Source organism: Typopeltis vanoorti, chromosome 2 (genome assembly GCF_054136105.1).
Source record: "Typopeltis vanoorti isolate ZY-2024b chromosome 2, IOZ_Tvanoo_1.0, whole genome shotgun sequence".
In the NCBI taxonomy this organism is placed as follows: Eukaryota; Metazoa; Arthropoda; class Arachnida; order Uropygi; family Thelyphonidae; genus Typopeltis; species Typopeltis vanoorti.
The window spans coordinates 73,695,779-73,716,491 of NC_143550.1; the positions used below are offsets into that span (position 1 = coordinate 73,695,779).

Sequence of the window (20,713 nt, forward strand, 5' to 3'; positions counted from 1 at the left end):
GGAGGTGTGCTTTGCATTATGGGAGATACTAAGACAAGGAGTGATGAGAGCTTGGTCTACCTTTACCACGAGTTGCCTCAGTCCTGAAGATACTTCAGGCATAAACTTTGTTTGCTTACACTTGGATAAAGTATTAAACTAAATTTATTATAGCCTAACCAAGTGGGGGAAAAAATCGTCCAACATCTTTCTCTAAATCCAGAGTAATTTAATAATAAGGTGAGAGACACCTTTTGGCAACTGGTATAGGTAAATATGACTTCTCCATTGCTTCCACCTTGGTATCACCACCTCTGGGTGTGGCTCCCACTGACGAGACCTCAATAAAGGTCGACACCGGTTTGGGTAGTGGCCCTTCCCTTAATGCATAGCATTATACATGTCTGCAAAGAGATGTGCTTTGCATTATAGGAAATACTAAGACAAGGAGTGATGAGAGCTTGGTCCACCTTTACCATGAGTTGCCTCAGTCCTGAAGATACTTCAGGTGCAAACTTTGTTTGCTTACACTTGGATAAAGGATTAAACTAAATTTATTATAGGAGGTTGACAGGAAGACATATTTAGTTGGATGTCGCTATATGCCAGGGAATGTGGAGGGTGGTGATAAAGAAATGTATAAACAATTTGGATTAGTGAAAGGAAGTAAGGGTAATTATTACAGGTGATTTTAGTTATTCTGGTATAGATGAAGAAATAGAATTTGGAAATAAGGAAAATTAATTTCTCAAGTTTTTGAGAGAGAACTGTCTCAGGCAGCATGTAAAGGAGAGCACACGAGGATCGAGAGTTTTAGATTTGAATATTTCATCAGAGGATATAATTGTGAGTGGAGTGGAGTTTCACATTTTCCACTAGTTTGTGAAAGTGAACATGAAGTGATCACCTGTGTTGTGTCTAGCCATATGCAGACTTCTGTGAGGAAAGAATATATGCAGAATTATAAGGCTGGTGATTATGACAAGGTTAGAATACAGCTTGGAGCTATAGCATGGAATGAGGAGTTGAGTGGTAAGGAAATTAATGCTGCTTGGGAACTGAAAATGGATGAATAAGGGGAATAAGCATGAAATCTGGAAGAAAATCCCTAGTTTTTTATATATGTGGCAAGTAGAATGAAGAAAGATCATGGTAAGATGATGTTAATCAATGAAAATGGTAGAATGGTAATTTGCTGCAGAAGACATTGTTGAAGTATTCAGTGATCAATTTATAATGGTGTTCAATCCTGATTAGGGTGGAATCATGAGGAACTTAAGTGTAGAGGATGACTTAATTGTGAGTGAGCAAGAGGTATTTGAGGAAATAACCCTGATGTCAATAAGGCAATCAATTTTATGACATATCACCACACATGCTAAGGGAATGTTCCAGGAATTAGCAGTGCCATTGGCATGCCTGTTTAATGAGTCTTACAACAGCACAGGTTTCAAGGGAGCAGAAAGAAGGTAAAATTGAGGTACTAGAAAGAGATTGGTGAGAAGTAGGATACAGAAATGGGTTGATAACAGCATGAGTTTGTTAAAGGGAGATCATGTTTTTATTAACTTATGTACTATAACAAGGTGACAAATACCTTGGACAAGGGAGATGCATATAGATTGATGGAAGTTTTTTCACTTGGCTATGCTACCAATTATATATTTGGTTTAATCCTTTATCCAAGTGTAAGCAAACAAAGTTTGCACCTGAAGTATTTTCAGGACAGGGGCAACTCGCAGTAAAGGTGATATAAATTCTCATCACTTGCCTGAATCTCCCATAATGGAAAGCACATCTCCTTGCAGACATATAATGCTATGCATTAAGGGAAGGGCCACTACCCAGACCCGGTTTCGACCTTTATTGAATGTTCAAGTACAGGTCAAACTCCAAAAACTCAGCGTTGTTCCCCTCAATAACAGGCTCACCCTGCCACTGAGAAGAGCTGTCAGAACTGGTTGGCTCTCAAATGTTATGAACTTACAGGAGGACTTGAATAGATTTCATGAATGGGCAGTAAGTGGAACTGTCAGTTCAATGTTGCAAAGGTTTTGAGATTTGGTAAGCAGCAATGGGATGCAAAGTATATGCTTGGTAGGAAAATTTTAAAGAAAGTAAGAGGAGATGAGAGATCTTGTGGTAGTGGACTAGGACCTGAAATTCAGATGCCACATTGCAAAAGTTGTGAAGACGTCACTTTGGATAATGGCAATGATGCAGTTGGACCCTGATATGCAGAAATAAGGAGGTTATGATGCCATTGTATAAGGCTTTGATTATTCCTCGAATGAATTATTTGGTTGCTGGGTTTCAATGGCAATAAGGATATGTTGGAAAATGTCCAGAGAAGATTCACAAAGGTGGTCATTGGTCTTTTGGAATGTCGAGTATGAGGACAGATTGAGAGAATATAAATTGCAAAGCCTCGTGAATAGGAGGAAGGGAGTGGTGTGATTGACGCACATAAGCTGGTCAGGGGTTGTTATCAGGTTGACATGGAAGAGAATTTTCATAGCATAGGAGAGGTGGGGGGCAGAATAAGAGACAATAGCTGGAAACTGTATCAGAGGAGTGAGGAGCAGGTTCTTTGCATGGAGAGTAGTTGGCGAGTGGAATGCATTGCCTGAGTGTGTTGTGAATGTCGACACATTCAATCGGTTTAAGGCATGGGTGGATTAGCATTGTGTGCAATAATGTGTACCTCCCACGATGAGTCTAACTCCCTAGAGGTCAGGTGTTAATAATAATAATAATGATTATACACAAATAATAATGATAATTTGTGTGTTGTAGAGTAGAGTAGAGTAACCTCCCACATTGAGTCCTTGGACTCCTTGGAAGTGTCATGTAATAATAATAATATAATCTTAACTGTGTTGTACTATTATAGTATCACCATTTTATGGCATATATCATGAAAAGGTAATGCCAGAAAGTGATGTACAACTTTCTTTTTATAGCCTTTTTTTTATATCAAATATAGCTGTTTTAGAATTTGATGACAAGATTATAAATCAAAAGGTGAGCAGAAAACTGACCAGAAATAAAATTTCTTTTATGATGTAAGATGATGCAATGTTGATATTAATTAACACATCAGAATTATGTATTTCATATCAAACATGAAGAGAAGGTATTATGAAATGACCACATTAACTTAACCAGTACCTGTCATGAATATACTTCAGTAAATAAACTCTTCAAATCATTACACTCATTCACCATACTCTAAATAAGCAAAAAAAAAATTTTTTTAAAAGCTATTCCATATATTCTTTCCCTTTCTGCCATATATTGATTTCAACCTACTTTGTGGCATTAACTCTTCTGGAAATAGTAAATCCTTGGAAATTAATGGTTTCCTCTGAAGGTTTGTTTGAAGATTTGTTAAAATATATATTTGAAATAAAAATAAACATTAAAGTTGAAAATACGAAAATCATGGAATAACAGAAACAATGAAATATGTTATGACAACAATAAACAAATATAGCAAATGTTGAATTGGATTTAAACAGTATTGATGCGAACACAGATTGGTAAGAAAAAAACTTTAATAACTTAAAAGGTAATATTTTGCTGGTATTATATCCAGCATCTTCAGAGCACACAAAACAGTTTGTTACAAATGCGAGACAACCACAATTCGGTGTAACAGTGGGGCTAGTATAAGTATTTGCAGCATGCAACACAAGACTAAAGTCCTAATATAGTGCCATCTAAGTTATATATATATATAAACAGTACAAACTTTTGGAAAAAATATAGTAGTCCAAATAGTCCCTGAAAGTTTTGAAAAATAGTAGTCCAAAGGTTTGAAAAAAATAAAATTAAAATAAATCATCATCATGAAAGTTTTGAAAAAAAGTAAAATTAAAATAAATAAATATTAATTTAGTCTTAGGATGACTGTCTCCCAAATCTTTGGTAGATTTATACAGCCATACTTGTTAAGGTATGGAGTATGTTTTAAAGCTTCTGTTGATTCCAGGAGCAATCTCTCTGACTTGTAGAAGCTTCTGTGCAGTACTTTTGTTTTTTTTTTTCCAATTGATCCTGTGTGCTGGGGTATCCAAAGCATGGTCTGCCAGACCCGACTTGCCATAGCGAAAGTGCCGGATATATTTTTTGTGTTCACTGAGGCGGATGTCCATAGTTCTTCTTGTCTGTCCGTAGTAGTCTCGATGACAAGAACAGGGCACTTCATAGACTCCTGGATGTGATAAAGGAGTGAATCTGTCCTTAGGTGAACGGATGAGAGTTGCCAGTTTCACATAAGGTTTAAATACGGTGTGCAGTTGGTGTTTGCTAAGCACCCTAAATATCTTTTCAGATGTGTCTTTAATGTACAGGATGGTGATAGTTTTGTTGCAGTCTTCTGTGGTAGATAGTGGGGGGGGGGGGGATTTCTGGGTTGCATTTAGTATTTTATCTATCTTATGGGGATTATAGCCATTTGTTAGGTTAGGAAGGTGTGGCGCAGGTGAGAAAGTTCAGCAGTGAGAGCAATGTCATTGGAACAGATTTCTCTAGCTCTGTGGGTTAGTGTTTTTAAGATACTATATTGTTGAGAAAGGTGATGGTGTAATTGTTTGTGTAAATATCTCCTTGTATGTGTGGATTTTCTATAAACCGAAAATGATAAGGAACCTTTTGGAAGACGTGTGATTAGCTTGTCCAGGAAGGCAGGCAGGCAGTCATTGGCTTCTGGTTCCATTGTCGAGTGGATTTTAGGGTACAAAGTTTTGAAAAAACTTTGTACCCTAAAATGTGTCTGGGCCAGATGGCCAAAGCAAACATATTTGACCACATGACTACTATATTTTTTTCAAAACTTTGTACTGTTTTTATATATATATATATATATAACTTAGAGGGCGCCATATTAGGACTTTAGTCTTGTGTTGCACGTTGCAATTACTTATACTAGCCCCACTGTTACACCGAATTGTGGTTGTCTCGCATTTGTAACAAACAGTTTTGTGTGCTCTGAAGATGCTGGATATAATACCAGCAAAATATTAGCTTTTAAGTTAATAAATAGTTATTTTCTTATCAATCTGTGTTTGCATCAATACCGTTTAAATCCAATTCAACATGTGTGACAAACACATAAGCCTATCCACACGTTTAAATATAGCAAAAATTACAAGGTTCGGGTTAAAATAGCTCAAAATATAAACAACGACAATCCTAAAGGCAAAATTAGAATCCGAAAATGAAGTAAAGATGATATATTTTAAAAGGCAGAATTAGAGGATGATCTCAATAAGGATATCTTTTTTTTTAAAAAAAAGATTATTTTCAACAGTAAATTAATCATTAAACTGGATCATTCCAATATCTATTAAATGCAGTAAAATCTTTCAAAAAAAAAAAAAAACTGATAAAGGTGACAAATCATTTTTGTCACCTTTATGATTAAAAATATAGACGACCTATTTTGAAAAATAAATCTCAACTTATCTCCCAACAGTATTTATACTTCCTTTGATGTCACCTCTATTTACATTAGTATTGATGTTCCCAAAACACTGGACATCGTCTACAGTCTATTACAAAATGACCCCTGTCTTGATTTGTGTACAAAGCTAATTTCATAAGATATTGTAACCTTAATTAAATTAATCATTCCAGCAGATTGCTTCAGATGTGAGAACTTCTATGTATCTTCTGTTTTTTTTTTTTTTTTTTTCCTTGATTCCCAATCATCAAAACATTAGTGGTCAACTAGCTGAGCTGTTCTTTGTGCATTTGGAGTCAGATTTATTATTTTCAGTGCTCTCTCACATGGTACTTCCTTTTATGGACATCGTGTCGACAATGTGCTATGTATTGGAGAAAAAAGCAAATGTTTTAAATTTATTAATATCTTTCAATAATTTTAGTGATAGATTGCATTTCACTATTGAGCACAAACAAAATAATTCCATAAACTTTCTAAATTTAACACAAGAGATCTGGGAACAATATTATCACCAAGAGTTTATCATAAAATGATAAACCAACAAATGATCATTTATTATTATTTTACGGTACCTCCATGGGTCCAACAACTCATCGTGGGAGATCTAATCTATCCATACAATCTATCATACCTCTCCCTGAACCTATTAACAGACAAGGCACTCACAACTGACTCTGGCAATCCGTTCCACTCATTCACAATTCTGAGCAAATAATCTACTCCTCGCACCCCTACTAACCACATCTTTATTCACCTTCCAGGGATGACCCTTTTTCTGTTCCCTCTAGACAACTGCTGAAACATTTCTCCTGCATCTATCCTATAAAACCTTTAAGCAACTTAAATGTTTCTATCATATCCCCGCTTTATCTCCTATCAACTAACTTCTGCAATCCACACACCTTCAATCTGTCCTGATAGCGAACATTCCACAGACCACTTGGTTACTCGCCCCTGAATCCTCTCCACCGCTTCCTCATTCCCAAGAAACCCAGATTTGAGCACACCAGTCCAGATGTGGGTGTATCAAGGATAAAGAGGAATAACTTCCTTATCTCTACTTGTACTCAATAGCCTCTACACTCTACTCAATAGCCAAGTAATCTTATGGGCTATCTTATCAATATGTCCTCTAACTTTAACTCTCTGTCTACCACCACCCTTAAATCTCTAGCTTCATCTATTTCCTGGAGTAATCTATTTATCCTGAAATGCATAACTTTAACATTTCTCAACATTAAACTGACACCTATTAATTTTTATCCATACTAACAGCCTATTTAAATTATCCTGCAAGCTCTCCACATTGCGTTGATTCATTATTACTCTATCTAATTTTACATCTTCAGCAAATAACTGAATATTTCCTATATCATTTATGTACAAATTTAGCTGCAATGGTCCCAGCACTGAACCTTGTGGCACACCACTGGTCATCTGTTTTCACCTTGATTCTGTCCCTCCATATACCACTTTTTGATATCTGTCCATCAGCCACCCTCTCATCCACTTAACCAGTGTCACATTCAATCATCACCATTTGTTCTAATTTGCATAACAGAGTTCCATGTGGGATTCTGTCAAATGCCTTTGCAAAATCATAGTGTAGCCATTTCCTTTATTCAACTCAGCTGTTACTCTATTATAAAGAGTTAATAAATTACTAAAGCATAGTTGACCCTTCACAAAGCCATGTTGACCCTCATACAGTATTATATTTTTATCTACTCATTTTTGAATTTTCTTTTTTACCAATTTTTCTGGTACTTTCACCACCACACCTGAGATACTTATTGGTCTATAATTTGCTACTACAGTTTTTAGAACCTTCCTTATGCAAAGGAATTGTTTTGCACCTCTTTCCACTCCCTTGGAACTCTACCAGTGCTGAGACTGAAATTAAAGAACCTAGTCAAAGGCATTGCTAGTTCTCTTGCACATATTTGCAAAACCCTAGCTGATATCCCATCTAATTCAACAGCTGTATTTATATCGAGATTTTGCAATATCCTAAGAACCTCCAGTTCATCCACCTCTGTTCCTGCATTAGTGTCTGTCACAAAGGTTAAAGCAGTAACCTCACTAGGATATATATCGTTGCAAAGTGGTCACTCAGTAATTCAACTATTTTCTTTGCTTCTGTCTCCTTGTGACCATCATCACTCATTAAGGTTAATCTTCCATAGTCATGCTTCTTCTTACTTGCCACATAATGAAAGAACTCTTTGGGATTTCCTTCTCTTTATGTATCCTCCACAGCATTTTCTTCTTCTGTATCATGCTTAATGATATTACTCATTCATCTAACTCCTACCTGATTATCTTTCTGTACCTTAGGTATACAATTTAATACTACTTCCTCTAGATGGCCCTTTATCCCATGCACTACTAACATCCTCACCCTGCAGTGTTTTATGCCAATGTACAAATTTAAGCTTCTTTCTAAGCATGTCATAATCACCTGCCTTGTAGTTCTACAAATACCCCCTTCTTGATAGAATATTCCTCATGTTTCACAATTTCCCAAGTCAAGTCTGCATGGTCACTTTCACTAATTAGAGGCAATGTTGTTGTTCACCTTGGTTATGGATAGCTCTTCTGATCCTATGACAAGGTCCAATACTCTCCCACCCCTAGTCCCCTCCATGACATGCTGCCTGAAGTAATTATCTCTTAGCAGGTTTATAAATTTTATTCCAAATTTAAAATGTAGGTAATTACTTACATTCTGACTCATATCATCCCTATACTATTAAAAAAAATTGTTGCATTTACTCACCTTATTAATGGATATTAATTTAAAACAGCTTTCATGCTTAGCATAAAATTCGTTGCATTCACTCACCTTATTAATGAATATTAATTTAAAACAGCTTCTGAAGATTTAAACAGGGAAATTATTTAACTGAAATGGATTTTCTTAAATCATGCCTGTCCCCAACAACTATAAATATTGTCATCTCTACAGCAAAAGTAAGAGCTGTCAATCTATGAGATAAAATAAATATTCCCCATAACAAAATTTCAAAATTCTGGAAATGATATATGGTGATCATGAAGTGATCACCTGGTTTGTGGCTAGCCATATGCAGACTTTTGTGAAGAAAGAATATATGTGTAATTATAAGGCTGGTGATTATGACAAGTTTAGGAGACAGCTTGAAACTATAGCATGGAATGAGGAGTTGAGCAGTAAGGAAATAAATGTTGCTTGGGAACTGACAAAGAAACACATAACAACGTCAATGTGTTAATGTATTCTGAAAGTCAAAAGACTGAATATGTAGGTGTAAAATGGATCAGTGAGGGGATACTCTCCCACCCCTAGTCCCCTCCATGACATGCTGCCTGAAGTAATTATCTCTTAGCAGGTTTATAAATTTTATTTCAAATTTAAAATGTAGGTAATTACTTACATTCTGACTCATATCATCCCTATACTATTAAAAAAATTTGTTGCATTTACTCACCTTATTAATGAATATTAATTTAAAACAGCTTTCATGCTTAGCATGAAATCTGGAAAAAGGCACTTTGGAGGCAGTGCACAAGATGAATAATGGTAATAATCAGTTGCATGAAGAGTATAAAGAACAAGCTAGGATAGTGACTCAGTAAGAAAAACAAAAGTGCATTATGAGCAGAAATTGGCAAATCAGGCAAAGAAAAATCCAAAATTTTTTTCTGATATGTGACAAGTAGAAGGAAGAATAAGGTGCTGTTAATGGATGAAAGTGGGAGGTTGGTGACTGCTGCAGAGGACATAGTTGAGGTGTTCAGTGAGCAGTTCATATGGATGTTTCATTCTCAGTGAAAATGGAAGCTGAAGTGTAGAGGATGAAATGAGAAAAGACTCAATGGTGAGCAACCAAGAGATATATGAGGAGTTAATAAGCTAGATATCGACAGGGCAATGGGACTTGATGAATAACACCATGTCTCTTAAATAAATGTTCTAAGGAGTTAGTATCAGTCTTGGCATATCTGCTTAACAAGTCTTGCAAAAGTCCACAGGAGTGTAAGGAATGCAAAATTGTTCCACTTCACAAAGATGGTGATAAGGCTAAGGCAACAAATTATAGGTTGATCTGTATATCTGGAGTTGTAGTTAAGCTATTGTAGAAGTTGGTGAGAGATAGGATACAAAAATGGGTTGATAACAGTGATATGCTTTGTGCTTGTTAGCATGACTTTGTTAAAAGTAGGTCATGTTTTACAAACTTCTTTATGTACTATAACAAGGTGATAAATATACAGTAATACCCTGATTAATGCTCAGGATGCATTCCTAGAAGACAAAGCGCTAAATGGAACGGAGTTAAATGGAGTCATTTTAACACATAGTAAATAGGGAAACACACGACCAAAAATAAACAAGTGTTACTTTAATTTTAAGTTATTTTTATAGTGACATGTAAAATACAGTATATATAACACATATACATACGTACACAGAAATACAAAGTTTATTTTTGTGTTATTGAAGGTTCTGACTGTTCTCAAATTCTTGATTTTTTTAGTGATGAAGTTGTCTAGTGTCATTTGTCGTTTTCTTTTTCTCTCATTAAGCAATTGTCGGAAGGTGCTTCTTTTATTAAATCTATAGAACCAACCTCTGCTAGCTGCAAAATTTTTGCTCGCATCCTCTCTTTGTTTTCGAATGATTAAAAATGCTTCTGGCCTTTTCTATGATTATTGCCTGACTTAATGGCATGTTGCGTTCAGTTTCATCATCATCATCAATCCAAATGAGTTTTGAATGCCAAATTTGTTACCACTATTATTCAATTTTGTTAGAGTCATGGTGACCTGCATGGGATGCACTTAGGAGTACAGCATAATCTGCATAAAGCAGAGAGCTAAGTTTGATGCCTCCGATTCTAATATCATGCTTAATATTACTTTCTTTCATAATATGATCTATATAGATGACGAATAAGAGTGGAGATAATGTGCATCTTTTTCTTGCCCCTGATTTTACATCAAGCCATCTTCCTGTGTTTCTTTCAATTCTAACTGCTGACTTACAACTTAAATATAGACTATGTATTGATTTGTATAATGTTTGCTTTACTCCATATACAGTAATTGTAGCCATAAAATGTGTGTTTAAATATTCAAATTATCAGGTTATCTTTAATAGTGACTTTAAATTACTAAACCATCTTAAAACCATTGGAAAAAAAAAAAAAAAAAAAAAAAAAAAAATTCTTCAGCATTGCAATAGTCTACTGCTTTCCTTGTCAAGTAAACTATTGTGGCATTTATATTGGGTCCACCATTGGATCTTTGGCTTCTCACCTATACAAATATTATCATGGCTGCCAGGTCTCCAAACCTGACAACTTTCATGAAGATAAATAAAATAAAATCTCTGAATCCTCAACTACAGAACTAACTACATGTTGTGCATTCAAAAATAACCACATCCCCCCAAATAGAGTAAGCATTCTTTATTTTCAATTAAAAAAAAAAATTAAAAAAAAAATAAACTAAGAATATCTGAGACCATAGCAATAAAGACATATTGCAGTGCAGTTAATGTCCATTGCCTCTACATCATCTTTGAGGTTTGCAGCTCTATGACTTAAACATGCACAAGAAACTTTTACCAATCAAAACATCATATCTCATACAGTCTATATATGGTGCTCGCTACTAGCCTTCCACCTTTCTAAAAACATGAATTCTTTTAGAATATTTCTTGTTTACTTTGTTTTCGCATTCTAATTTTGCCTTTAGGATTGCTTATATTTTAGCTATTTGTATGTATCTTGTAAATTGCTTTATGCGGACGATGTTATACTTATCAATAAATTCGCTACGAGTCTGCAAGATTCCTTGACTAAATTGAATAACTGTTGTAATAGATATGGTATGAAGGTCAGCAATAAAAAGACAAAGACAATGAAAATAGGCAGAATCGTTGATAATGTCAACTGCATTGTGAATGGAGAACCTGTGGAACAAGTAAAACATTTCAGCTACTTTGCCACGATTTTTAGTGAAGATGGTAAATTAAATATGGAAATAGACAACAGAATCAATAAAGCTGGTATAGTAGGAAGTCGATTGAATAAATTCATATGGAATAAGAGAGAAAATTGGTCGGAATACTAAATTAGCTGTATATATACAAGACAGTGTTCAAACCAGTTTTAACTTATGGATCTGAGAGCTGGGTCAGAAGTAAAACACTTGACCAAAGACTAGAGACCGCAGATATGAGAGTCCTGAGAAAGATTAAAGGTGTGAACAGATGGCATCAATGGCAATATCATATTAAAAACGAGGATATTTGGAAAGAACTTGACATTGTCAGCATCCTGGAATGCATTAGCAAAGCTAATCTCAGGTGGTATGGTCATTTAAACAGAATGGGAGAGGAAAGATTAGGAAAACAAGTGTTCTCTGTCAGGTTGGCAGGAAAATGACCCAGAGGAAGACTAAGATATAGGTGGATTGATATGGTACAAAGTGCCTTAGATGACAGAAATATATGATCTGATAATATTGGAGTCTTGACAAGTAACAGACTGATCTGGAGGAAAATTGTAGATGGGAAGTTAGTAATGTTGTAAATTTTTCATGTAGTACTATCATATCCTGTACACCCTTCAGGATATATGGCAGGAATTTGATGATGATGATCTTGTAATCTTCACTATATTTATTTATCATAATATATTCATTATTAATGTTACTCCATAGTTTTCGTATATATTTTCAAATTTGGTGTTTATTTCAACTTAATATTTTAACAAACCTTCAAACACATCTTAACCTCATAAGAAAAAGAAACCATTAAATTTCAAGGATTGGCTTTTTCCACAAGATTTAATACCATAAAGGTGGACTAATGATGATATTACATCGTTGTTCTCATTAATGTCTTTTTTTTCCTCCAGTATTTATAATTGAGAGTAATTGTAGCCAAAAACAGTTTGTTTATTGTAGTTAGCTCCATATTAATAAAAGCTTTATCATTTTATACTTAAACCAAAAGGAATTATTCCAGCTAAAGGTTCAGATATACTGCAAAATCATAAAAAAAAATTAGTTGTCTGCTTCTGTATCCTCTCCACTGCTTCCTCATTCCCAAGAAGCCCAGTCAACCAAACCTGAGCACAGCAATCCTATCGAAGCAGTTTTAAAGAAGAATAATAGCTTCTTTATTCGTGCTTGTTGATGTATTTTTCGATATCCAACCAATATATCCTTTTGTGCTGTTTTGCTTACCTTGTCTACAGTATGTATTCTGAATTTCATAGTACATACTGTACTGCTATCAATCTCTGATACCTAGATCATTATGTTCTTGAAGTGCAGTCCTTTCAGTATAACAGCTTGTAATCTCTTCGATCCACTGGCCAACCAGGCTAGTGGATCGAAATGCTTAGTGTACCTACTCTTCAACCAATAGATCACAGGCTGAAATCTTCCTGCAGGCATGGATGCTTGTGATTGTCTTATATTGTGTGTTATAATCTTTGATATGGTGCAGTATGACCTTTGCTTACTTTCACCTAAAAAACTATAAATCATCACCTCTTCAATCTAAAATGCATGAATATTACACTTTATAATATTCAGCCAGAAACTTTTGCATACAGTTTCATTTACTATTGCCCTTCTCACCTTAGCATCATAAACAATAAATTGTCCACAATATTATTCATGTACATAAGTATTAATTGACTTAAGGAATTCACACCATACAACAGAATATTATTATTATTATTATTTAACGCCTCCAGGGAGTCCAAAGACTCATCAAGAAAGGACACCTGCTCTACAGCTCTGTCTCCACCATTCCACCAACTGACCGCGAATGCACCATCTACTGCCAACCACCACCACCACCACCACTAGTATGTATTTCCACAGACACGTTAATGTATATTTCCAATATTTTGGCAACGTCACATTGCCATTTTCAAAGGAACTTACAATAAAGACACGTGCATGCAGACACTACATACAGTAAATGAGGATGAAGCAGGAAGCTATCGTTTTTCCTAAAAGTCCTGATGGTGTGCCCCCTAGCGCGCTATGTAGGTATTCTTGGCTGTTGGGCTGAAGGTCTCATAATGTATGTCTCCCAAATTTGGGGCAGTCTCATGCAACCAAATTTGTTGAGGTTTGGCATGTTTCTTAGGGCTGAGGCTGATTCCATGAAAAGTCTTTCAAATTTGAACTTGCTACGGTGTATTATTGTGGCTTTCTTCCATATTCTGTGGCGTGTATCCAGAGCATGGTCTGCAAGACCAGAGTGTGACTATACTGGTGAAAACGGATGTAGTCCTTGTGTTCTGAAATTCTGATATTCGCTGTCCTGCCTGTTTGGCCAAAGTAGGACAGCTTACAGCTGCAAGGGACCTGGTATACACCAGGTAGGTCTAGGGGAAGTGGTTGGTCTTTAGTGGAGCAGATAAGGGATGCCAATTTTCTATATGGTCTGTAACAAGAGGTCAAGTCATGTTTTTAAAAAATTACCAAAATCTTAAGATTTTGGTAATTTTTTTTGAGGTGCCTCGAATGTAGGGAATGGTAATGGATTTAGAGTAATCCTTGTTGTGAATTGGGGGGGGGGGGAAGGGTTGTGGTTTACTGGTTTCAACATTTTTTGGGAGGGGTAGCCATTGGCTGAAAAAGTGTTGAGGATGTGATTTAGTTCAGTGGTTAGGGCATTTTCATTTGAACAGATTAATTTAGCCCTGTTGTATAGTGTCTTAATAACTCCATATTGTTGTGGGGGGGGGGATATATATATTAAAGTTTAATTTAATTTATATTCTATTGTACAGTGTGAATTCCCTAAGTCATTAATTATGTATAACCATTGTATAAGCCTAAGTTCATGTACAAATTTGGTTATATATTCCATGTTAATTCATGTTATAGTCATCATCATTTAGTCTAGTTTTCATATTAGCCCTCTGTTCGATGTGTTTGTGCAAAATTCAGCAGTAGTATGTTTATTAAATACATTGGCTCAAATTTTTTTTTTTTATTGCTAACAAAATTATGAATCATATTGCATGTTTTTAGAAATACAATTTTTGCTTATTGATATGAGTCTTCAAGTCAGTTCCACATGAGTTTTGGGAGCAGATTTATTCTTACAATCTATTGTCACATGGCAGCATGACACTGGATTGATGTTCATGTGCAGGAATACGTTGTCATAAGATTAACCACCAGTCACCAATTAGTCTTCTTTGTTATCAGTATTGGAAAAATATAATTTGTGACCTAGAAACTGCAGTACCATAAAATTAATAAACCATCGAATGTGAAGTCTCAAATAATGAATAAGATTGTTGGTATGTATAATGGGGAGAACTTAGGAGTGATGCTTCCTCTGCAGGAGGATTTGAATTATATGTTTGAATTACATGACTGTTCATGTTGGCATATCAGTGCAACTGACAATTCAGTACTATAAAGTGTAAGGTTTGATTTAAAAGGCAGAGATGACATGCAGCAATTTAGAATTGGCAGGGTTGAAGGAAGTAGATGAAAAAAGGAACTTGAAGATGATAGTGTAATAGGGACCTTAAATTGTGGAACTATGTTGCTCGAATTATGGCCCCCACAATGGATTATGGCACTGATGAGGAGGACATTAATGTTTATATGATTCCACCCATAGAAGGCTAAAAATATAGTACATTAGTACTATGGGTGGGCTAAGAGATAGAAATTCCTGCAGCTTTTCTCTAGAGACTAAACGTTAACTTTTTCAAGCCACTTAGGTCAGACTGTATATGAATTAGTGTTGTTTGGTTTACTGGATTTTCAAGGGAATGAATTTTAATGATATTTTGGAAAGGTTACTCTTTTTAGGGAAGAGTAACTAAGATGGTGTTGAGTTTCTGGAATTTTGAATATGAGCATTTTTAAGAGAATGTCCTCATCTTTCTATCTATCCCCCCTTTGTTGGATAGAAGGAAGAGGGATGATATGGAAGCATAGACCTGAGTTATTGGGGAGTTACAGTCAGTAGCTCTGGCTGGAGACCAGAAAACCACAATTGCTATTTGGGCATAATTTCAAGTTTCCTGCATTTAATCATTTTAAAATCAATGTTGGATGTGTTGATAATTTACTTTTGATAGTCACAAGATTTGATATAGGAAGAAGACAAACAGTGAGATTTCAATGAAGACTAGCTGTAAGAGATAAATGAAGAGAATATAAAGCAGGATGGAAAGATGTTTTATCTGCATCCTAAGTTTTGTGTAGCCATTTGGATTGGAAGACTAAAAATGAGAGCTGCTGTAACTCATTGATATTGATGATGGCCTTTGGTTGGAAAGACTTTGGTTCGAATGCAATCTAGGATGTCAAGTACATTTATATGGGTTTTTTCAGAGCTTCAGGTTTTCTTTCTTTTTTTTTTTTTTGCCGATCATCATATGGAGATGATAGTTTGCTCCTGAAAAATCAAGCAAATTGGCCAGAAGACCACACAGAGTTCACTGGCCTTATAGTCAACTACTTCAACTAATTCCAAACATCCAGCCATCCAAACTGGAAACAGTAGCCCACCAAAGACATGTTAGACATAAATCATGAGGTTACTCCAGTTTTCATTTTTTTGATGAAAATTGAATGAGAAGCCGGTTGTTCAGTGTCCAAGAAGACAAAGTCGGTTCCATCAGAAGGAAAGGTCATGGCATCAGTGTTTTGGGATGCTAAAGGCATTTTGTATATTAATTATCTTGGAAAGGGTAAAACAATAACTAGGGAATGTTATTCTGATCTTTTAACCAGACGAAAAAATTCGTGAGAAAAGACCCTGTTTGCAGAAGAAAAAAAATTATCTTTCATCACGACAATGCACATGCCCACAAAAGTATTTTAGCAATGTGAAAATTAAGGGATCTGCACTATGAATTGTTGGAACATCCACCCTATTCCCCAGATTTGACTCCCTCTGACTTCTATCTCCTCCCAAAACTAAAACTCTTCCTTGCTGGTCTTTTTTCAAATCAAGAGTTGATTGCAGCTGTAGAGGGGTATTTTGCAGATCTTACAGAACCACTACAGGTACAGGATAATGGCACTGGAGCATCGCTGGAATAAACGTATTAATCTTAAGAGAGATTATGTTGAAAAATAAAAATAATTTTGAAAATGTAAATTCGTTTTTTCATTGTTAGGCCAAGACTTTTCAGATCACCCTCGTATTTTATTATTATTATTATTAATATTATTACGGGCAACTCCATGGAGTCTTTAGACTCTTCGAGAGAGGCCCTAACATCATGTCAAGAACAACTATTCGACATTCACACAGTATCTATCATACCTCGCCTTCAACTCGTTCACAGTCATGGCACCCACAACGGATTCTGGCAGCTTATTCCACTCATTCACCACTCTCCAAGTAAAAAACCTAGCTCTAACACCCTTGCTAACCACACTCTTGCCCAGCTTCCATGTATGGCCCCTAGTCCCTTCCCTTAATGCATAACATTAGACATATCCGCAAGGAGATGTGTTTTGCGTTATAGGAGATACTGAGATAGGAGTGTTGGTAGCTTGCTCCACCTTTGCAACGAGTTGCCCTGGTGTTGTACCACCTTAACCCAGTTCTCAAGATACTTTCAGGCGCAAACTTCGTTTGCTCACACTTGGATAAAGGATTAAACTAAATTTATTATACTCTAACCAAGTGAAAAATGAACTTTTAACATCTTTCTCTAAATCCAGAGTAAATTATCAAAAAAGGGTGGCACACCAATTGGTAATTCCTATAGGTGGAGATGACTTGCTAATGCTTCTGCCTGATATCTCCACTTGGGCCTGGCTCCCACTGAAGAGACCTCAATAAAGGTCGAAACTAGTCTGGGTAGTGGCCCTTCCCTTAATGCATAACATTAGAAATATCCGCAAGGAGATGTGTTTTGCATTATAGGAAATACTGAGATAGGAGTGTTGGTAGCTTGCTCCATCTTTGCAACGAGTTGCCCTGGTGTTGTACCACCTTAACCCAATCCTGAAGATACTTTCAGGTGCAAACTTTGTTTGCTCACACTTGGATAAAGGATTAAACTAAATTTATTAAGTCCTTCCACCACCAGTCCTATTCTCAAAAATATCTTCTGAATTAATCTTATAGAAACCATTCAGTAATTTGAATGTCTCAATCATATCACCCCTTTTCTGCCTATCAACCAATTTCTGCAACCCACAAATCTTCAATTTGTTCTCATAAGGTTCATTCCATTGACCTGCTATCATTTTGGTAACTCGTCTCTGGATCCTCTCCACCTCCTCCCCATCAAGAAGAAACCCTGGTGCTCATAGATGGGAGAGACATTTCAGTATGGAATATATCCACTCCAAACTTTTCCCAGCATTTGTAGCTCGGTGTGTTCATTAAACATGATGCCTCACTGGACCATGACCCCAGCACTGCCTTATCTGTCCCTTTCAAGAACATTTGCTGATAAGCACTACCACTTTCATTCCAGATCAAGTGACATCTAGAATCAGAAAAAAGACTAAAATGACTCTCATCTGTAAAGAGTACATTAGCCCATTGGTGTCTTGTCCAATTTTTATGGATATATATCAGTAATTCTGAAGTCACCTTCAGCTTTCCAATAATTCTTCCTCACATGAAATCATCTAGATGATGTCTTTGAGACATTACAAGACATCCAAGTTTGCAGCTTTATTCCTTCGCAAAAAGAGCTTCCTTCAAACACAATTTGCTTAGTTCAGCCTTTTATCCTGTTCAGAGCTACTACATGACCCTTTGCATATGATTCGAATATTTGAAAGTGTATCTGCTTTCTACTTGAAATCGGCAGTTATACAAATTGTCACAAGCTGATTCATCTGAATTTATGGTTGTAATTTTCAGAAATAGTGTTTGTCCTTAGGTTTTGGACATCACTGTATATGAACTAAATTTTCCAAAAAAAAAAAAAAAAATCACATAACTAAATTAACAAATGACAGTTACAAATTTTTCTTATTAGGACACTGAGTTTCCTGGTGTTGTAGCCCGTCCTGTTGGTGATTTTCGCTCTCCTGCTGAATATCAATATCAGCTCCTTCGTTGTAATGTTGACCTTTTGAAGATTATTCAGTTAGGACTTACCTTTCAAGATGAGAATGGAAGAACCCCTCCTGGCTACAGCACTTGGCAATTTAATTTTAAATTCAGCTTAACGTAAGTAATAGGTACTTTGCTTCTGTTATACCTGTAGTTGAAAGTTAATCTTATATTCATGTTATTATAGAATAATTGTAAGTGAAATATGACTAGTATTTTCATATTCTGATATGTAATTTGGCATGTTTTTCAGTGCCAAGAGTCAAAATAATTTTAAAAAAAGCTTGCCAAGAAACTGTTTTAATCATTTTTATTTCGGTGTAATAAGTGTACATATTGAAATGTATTATATTATTATTATTCCTGATACCTCCAAGGAGTCCAAAGACTCATCGCGGGAGGACATCTTCAACTGTCTCTACACCTTACCTCTACTACGAATCAACGCCATCTACCGCCCACCTCCAACACTACCACAACTAGTAATTTTTGTCTGTAAATTTCGTGTGTTCTGAAGGGCCGATTTGTATGTATGCGGGATGAAAAACCCGAGTTTCCGGGAGAAAAAACCCTGCTACCTCCGTATGAGATCGGCTAACTCACCATCGATTGAAATCGACCAGATAAAGATTCCTCCCGTCTCGCGACGAGAATCGAACTTAGGTATATATGGTAACTTTTAATGGACTGAAATGGCTTTTCTTCAAAGAAAAATAATCTGCACCCCCTCCCCTTCCTTTTTTATAAATAGGTCTTATCCTAGTGAAATACTGAAAATCCATAATATGCACTTATAGTACATTTGCAACTTAGTATAAGAGTGTAAGTGTACTATGGAATATTTCATACTTCATAATACATTTATGCTTAGATTTTTATATTATGTGAATATTCTGAAAGATGCCATTGGCGCCAGGAGGTCAGCTTTGTCTTTTGGCAATGTTAGAGTTGAACAGCATGTCCATAGAAAAGGAGGAAACAGAAAGTTGTAAAGTAACTACAGCAAGAGAGGGTGAGAAAACTAGATGGCATGGCTGCCATTTTTGGCTTAAGGTTGAACTGTGTGGAACTGTGTTCTGAAACAGTTCATCCCCTGGTAAGGGGATGAAGGGGATGAATTTCACTGATAAGGCCAGTGAAATAGAAACTTCTTTTGCTCATTTACAATGTATATTATACCAAACAAGAAATCATATTCTTGATTTAATCCTTTACCCAGAGGTAAGCAGACAAAGTTTGTGCATGAAGCATCTTCACGACTAGTCTCTTTGAATATAGAGGCTATTAATGTCACATCGGTATCCCATAATGCAAAGCATACTGACTTTCAGACATGTATATTGCCATGCATTATGGTAAGGGTCACTATTCAGACCAGTTTTTCAACCGTTGAAGTCTCATCAGTGGTGGCTTGACCTAGAAAGATACCTTATAACTAAGTGAAAAAATACTTTCTACAACTATCTCTGATCCAGAATATTTTAATAATATGGAACACCATTTTACTACTTGTATATGGAAAATATGACTTGTGCCTTGACTTAATGTCTTCGTGGGTCATGCTCACACCTATTAGACTTTAGTAATGGTCATAATCAGTGATATCCCATAATACCACACCCAAAAGGAAATGTGCATTGCATTATGGGATACTGAGGCAATTATGAAGTCAACAGCTTCTGTATAAAAGCAGACCAGTCATGGGGATTCTCCCACAAACTTTGTTTGCCATATATTGAGTAAAAGATTAAAACAATAATATAATCTCTTGTTAAGTATTATTATTTCTTTTGTTGTGGGACACCAACCAAGGAGTCTAAGGACTCATCATTAGAAGGCCCTCTACTGCACTAGTCTCTTGGAATATAGAGGCTGTTAATGTCACATCAGTATCCCATAATGCAAAGCATACTTAATTTCAAATATGTATATTGCCATGCATTATGGTAAGGGTCGCTATCCTGATGATAAAGTTTTTCAGACTTTGAGGTCTCACCGATGGTGGCTTGACCTAGAAAGATACCTTATAACTAAGTGAAAAAATACTTTTACAAATATCTCTGATCCAGTGAATATATGTGTATCCTGAGATACACATATCTCACTGTTTCTTCTTACTTCTCCAACTAAACAACACCATCCACTGCCACTGTCAACCGTATTTTCATCTGTAAATTGTGTATGTTCTC

At 35.8% G+C, this 20,713-nt stretch overlaps 1 protein-coding gene across 3 annotated transcripts in view; it reads left to right on the forward strand.

The window, feature by feature from the left end:
- Positions 1 to 20,713, forward strand: part of LOC150109179 (CCR4-NOT transcription complex subunit 7-like) — a 173,850-nt gene that overhangs the window by 104,830 nt on the left and 48,307 nt on the right. For all 3 annotated transcript variants that reach the window (XM_090405960.1, XM_090405980.1, XM_090405970.1), the window contains exon 3: positions 18,448 to 18,641. In XM_090405960.1, the coding sequence (XP_090262086.1) occupies positions 18,448 to 18,641 (194 nt within the window). The remainder of the gene's footprint in view (positions 1 to 18,447; positions 18,642 to 20,713) is intronic.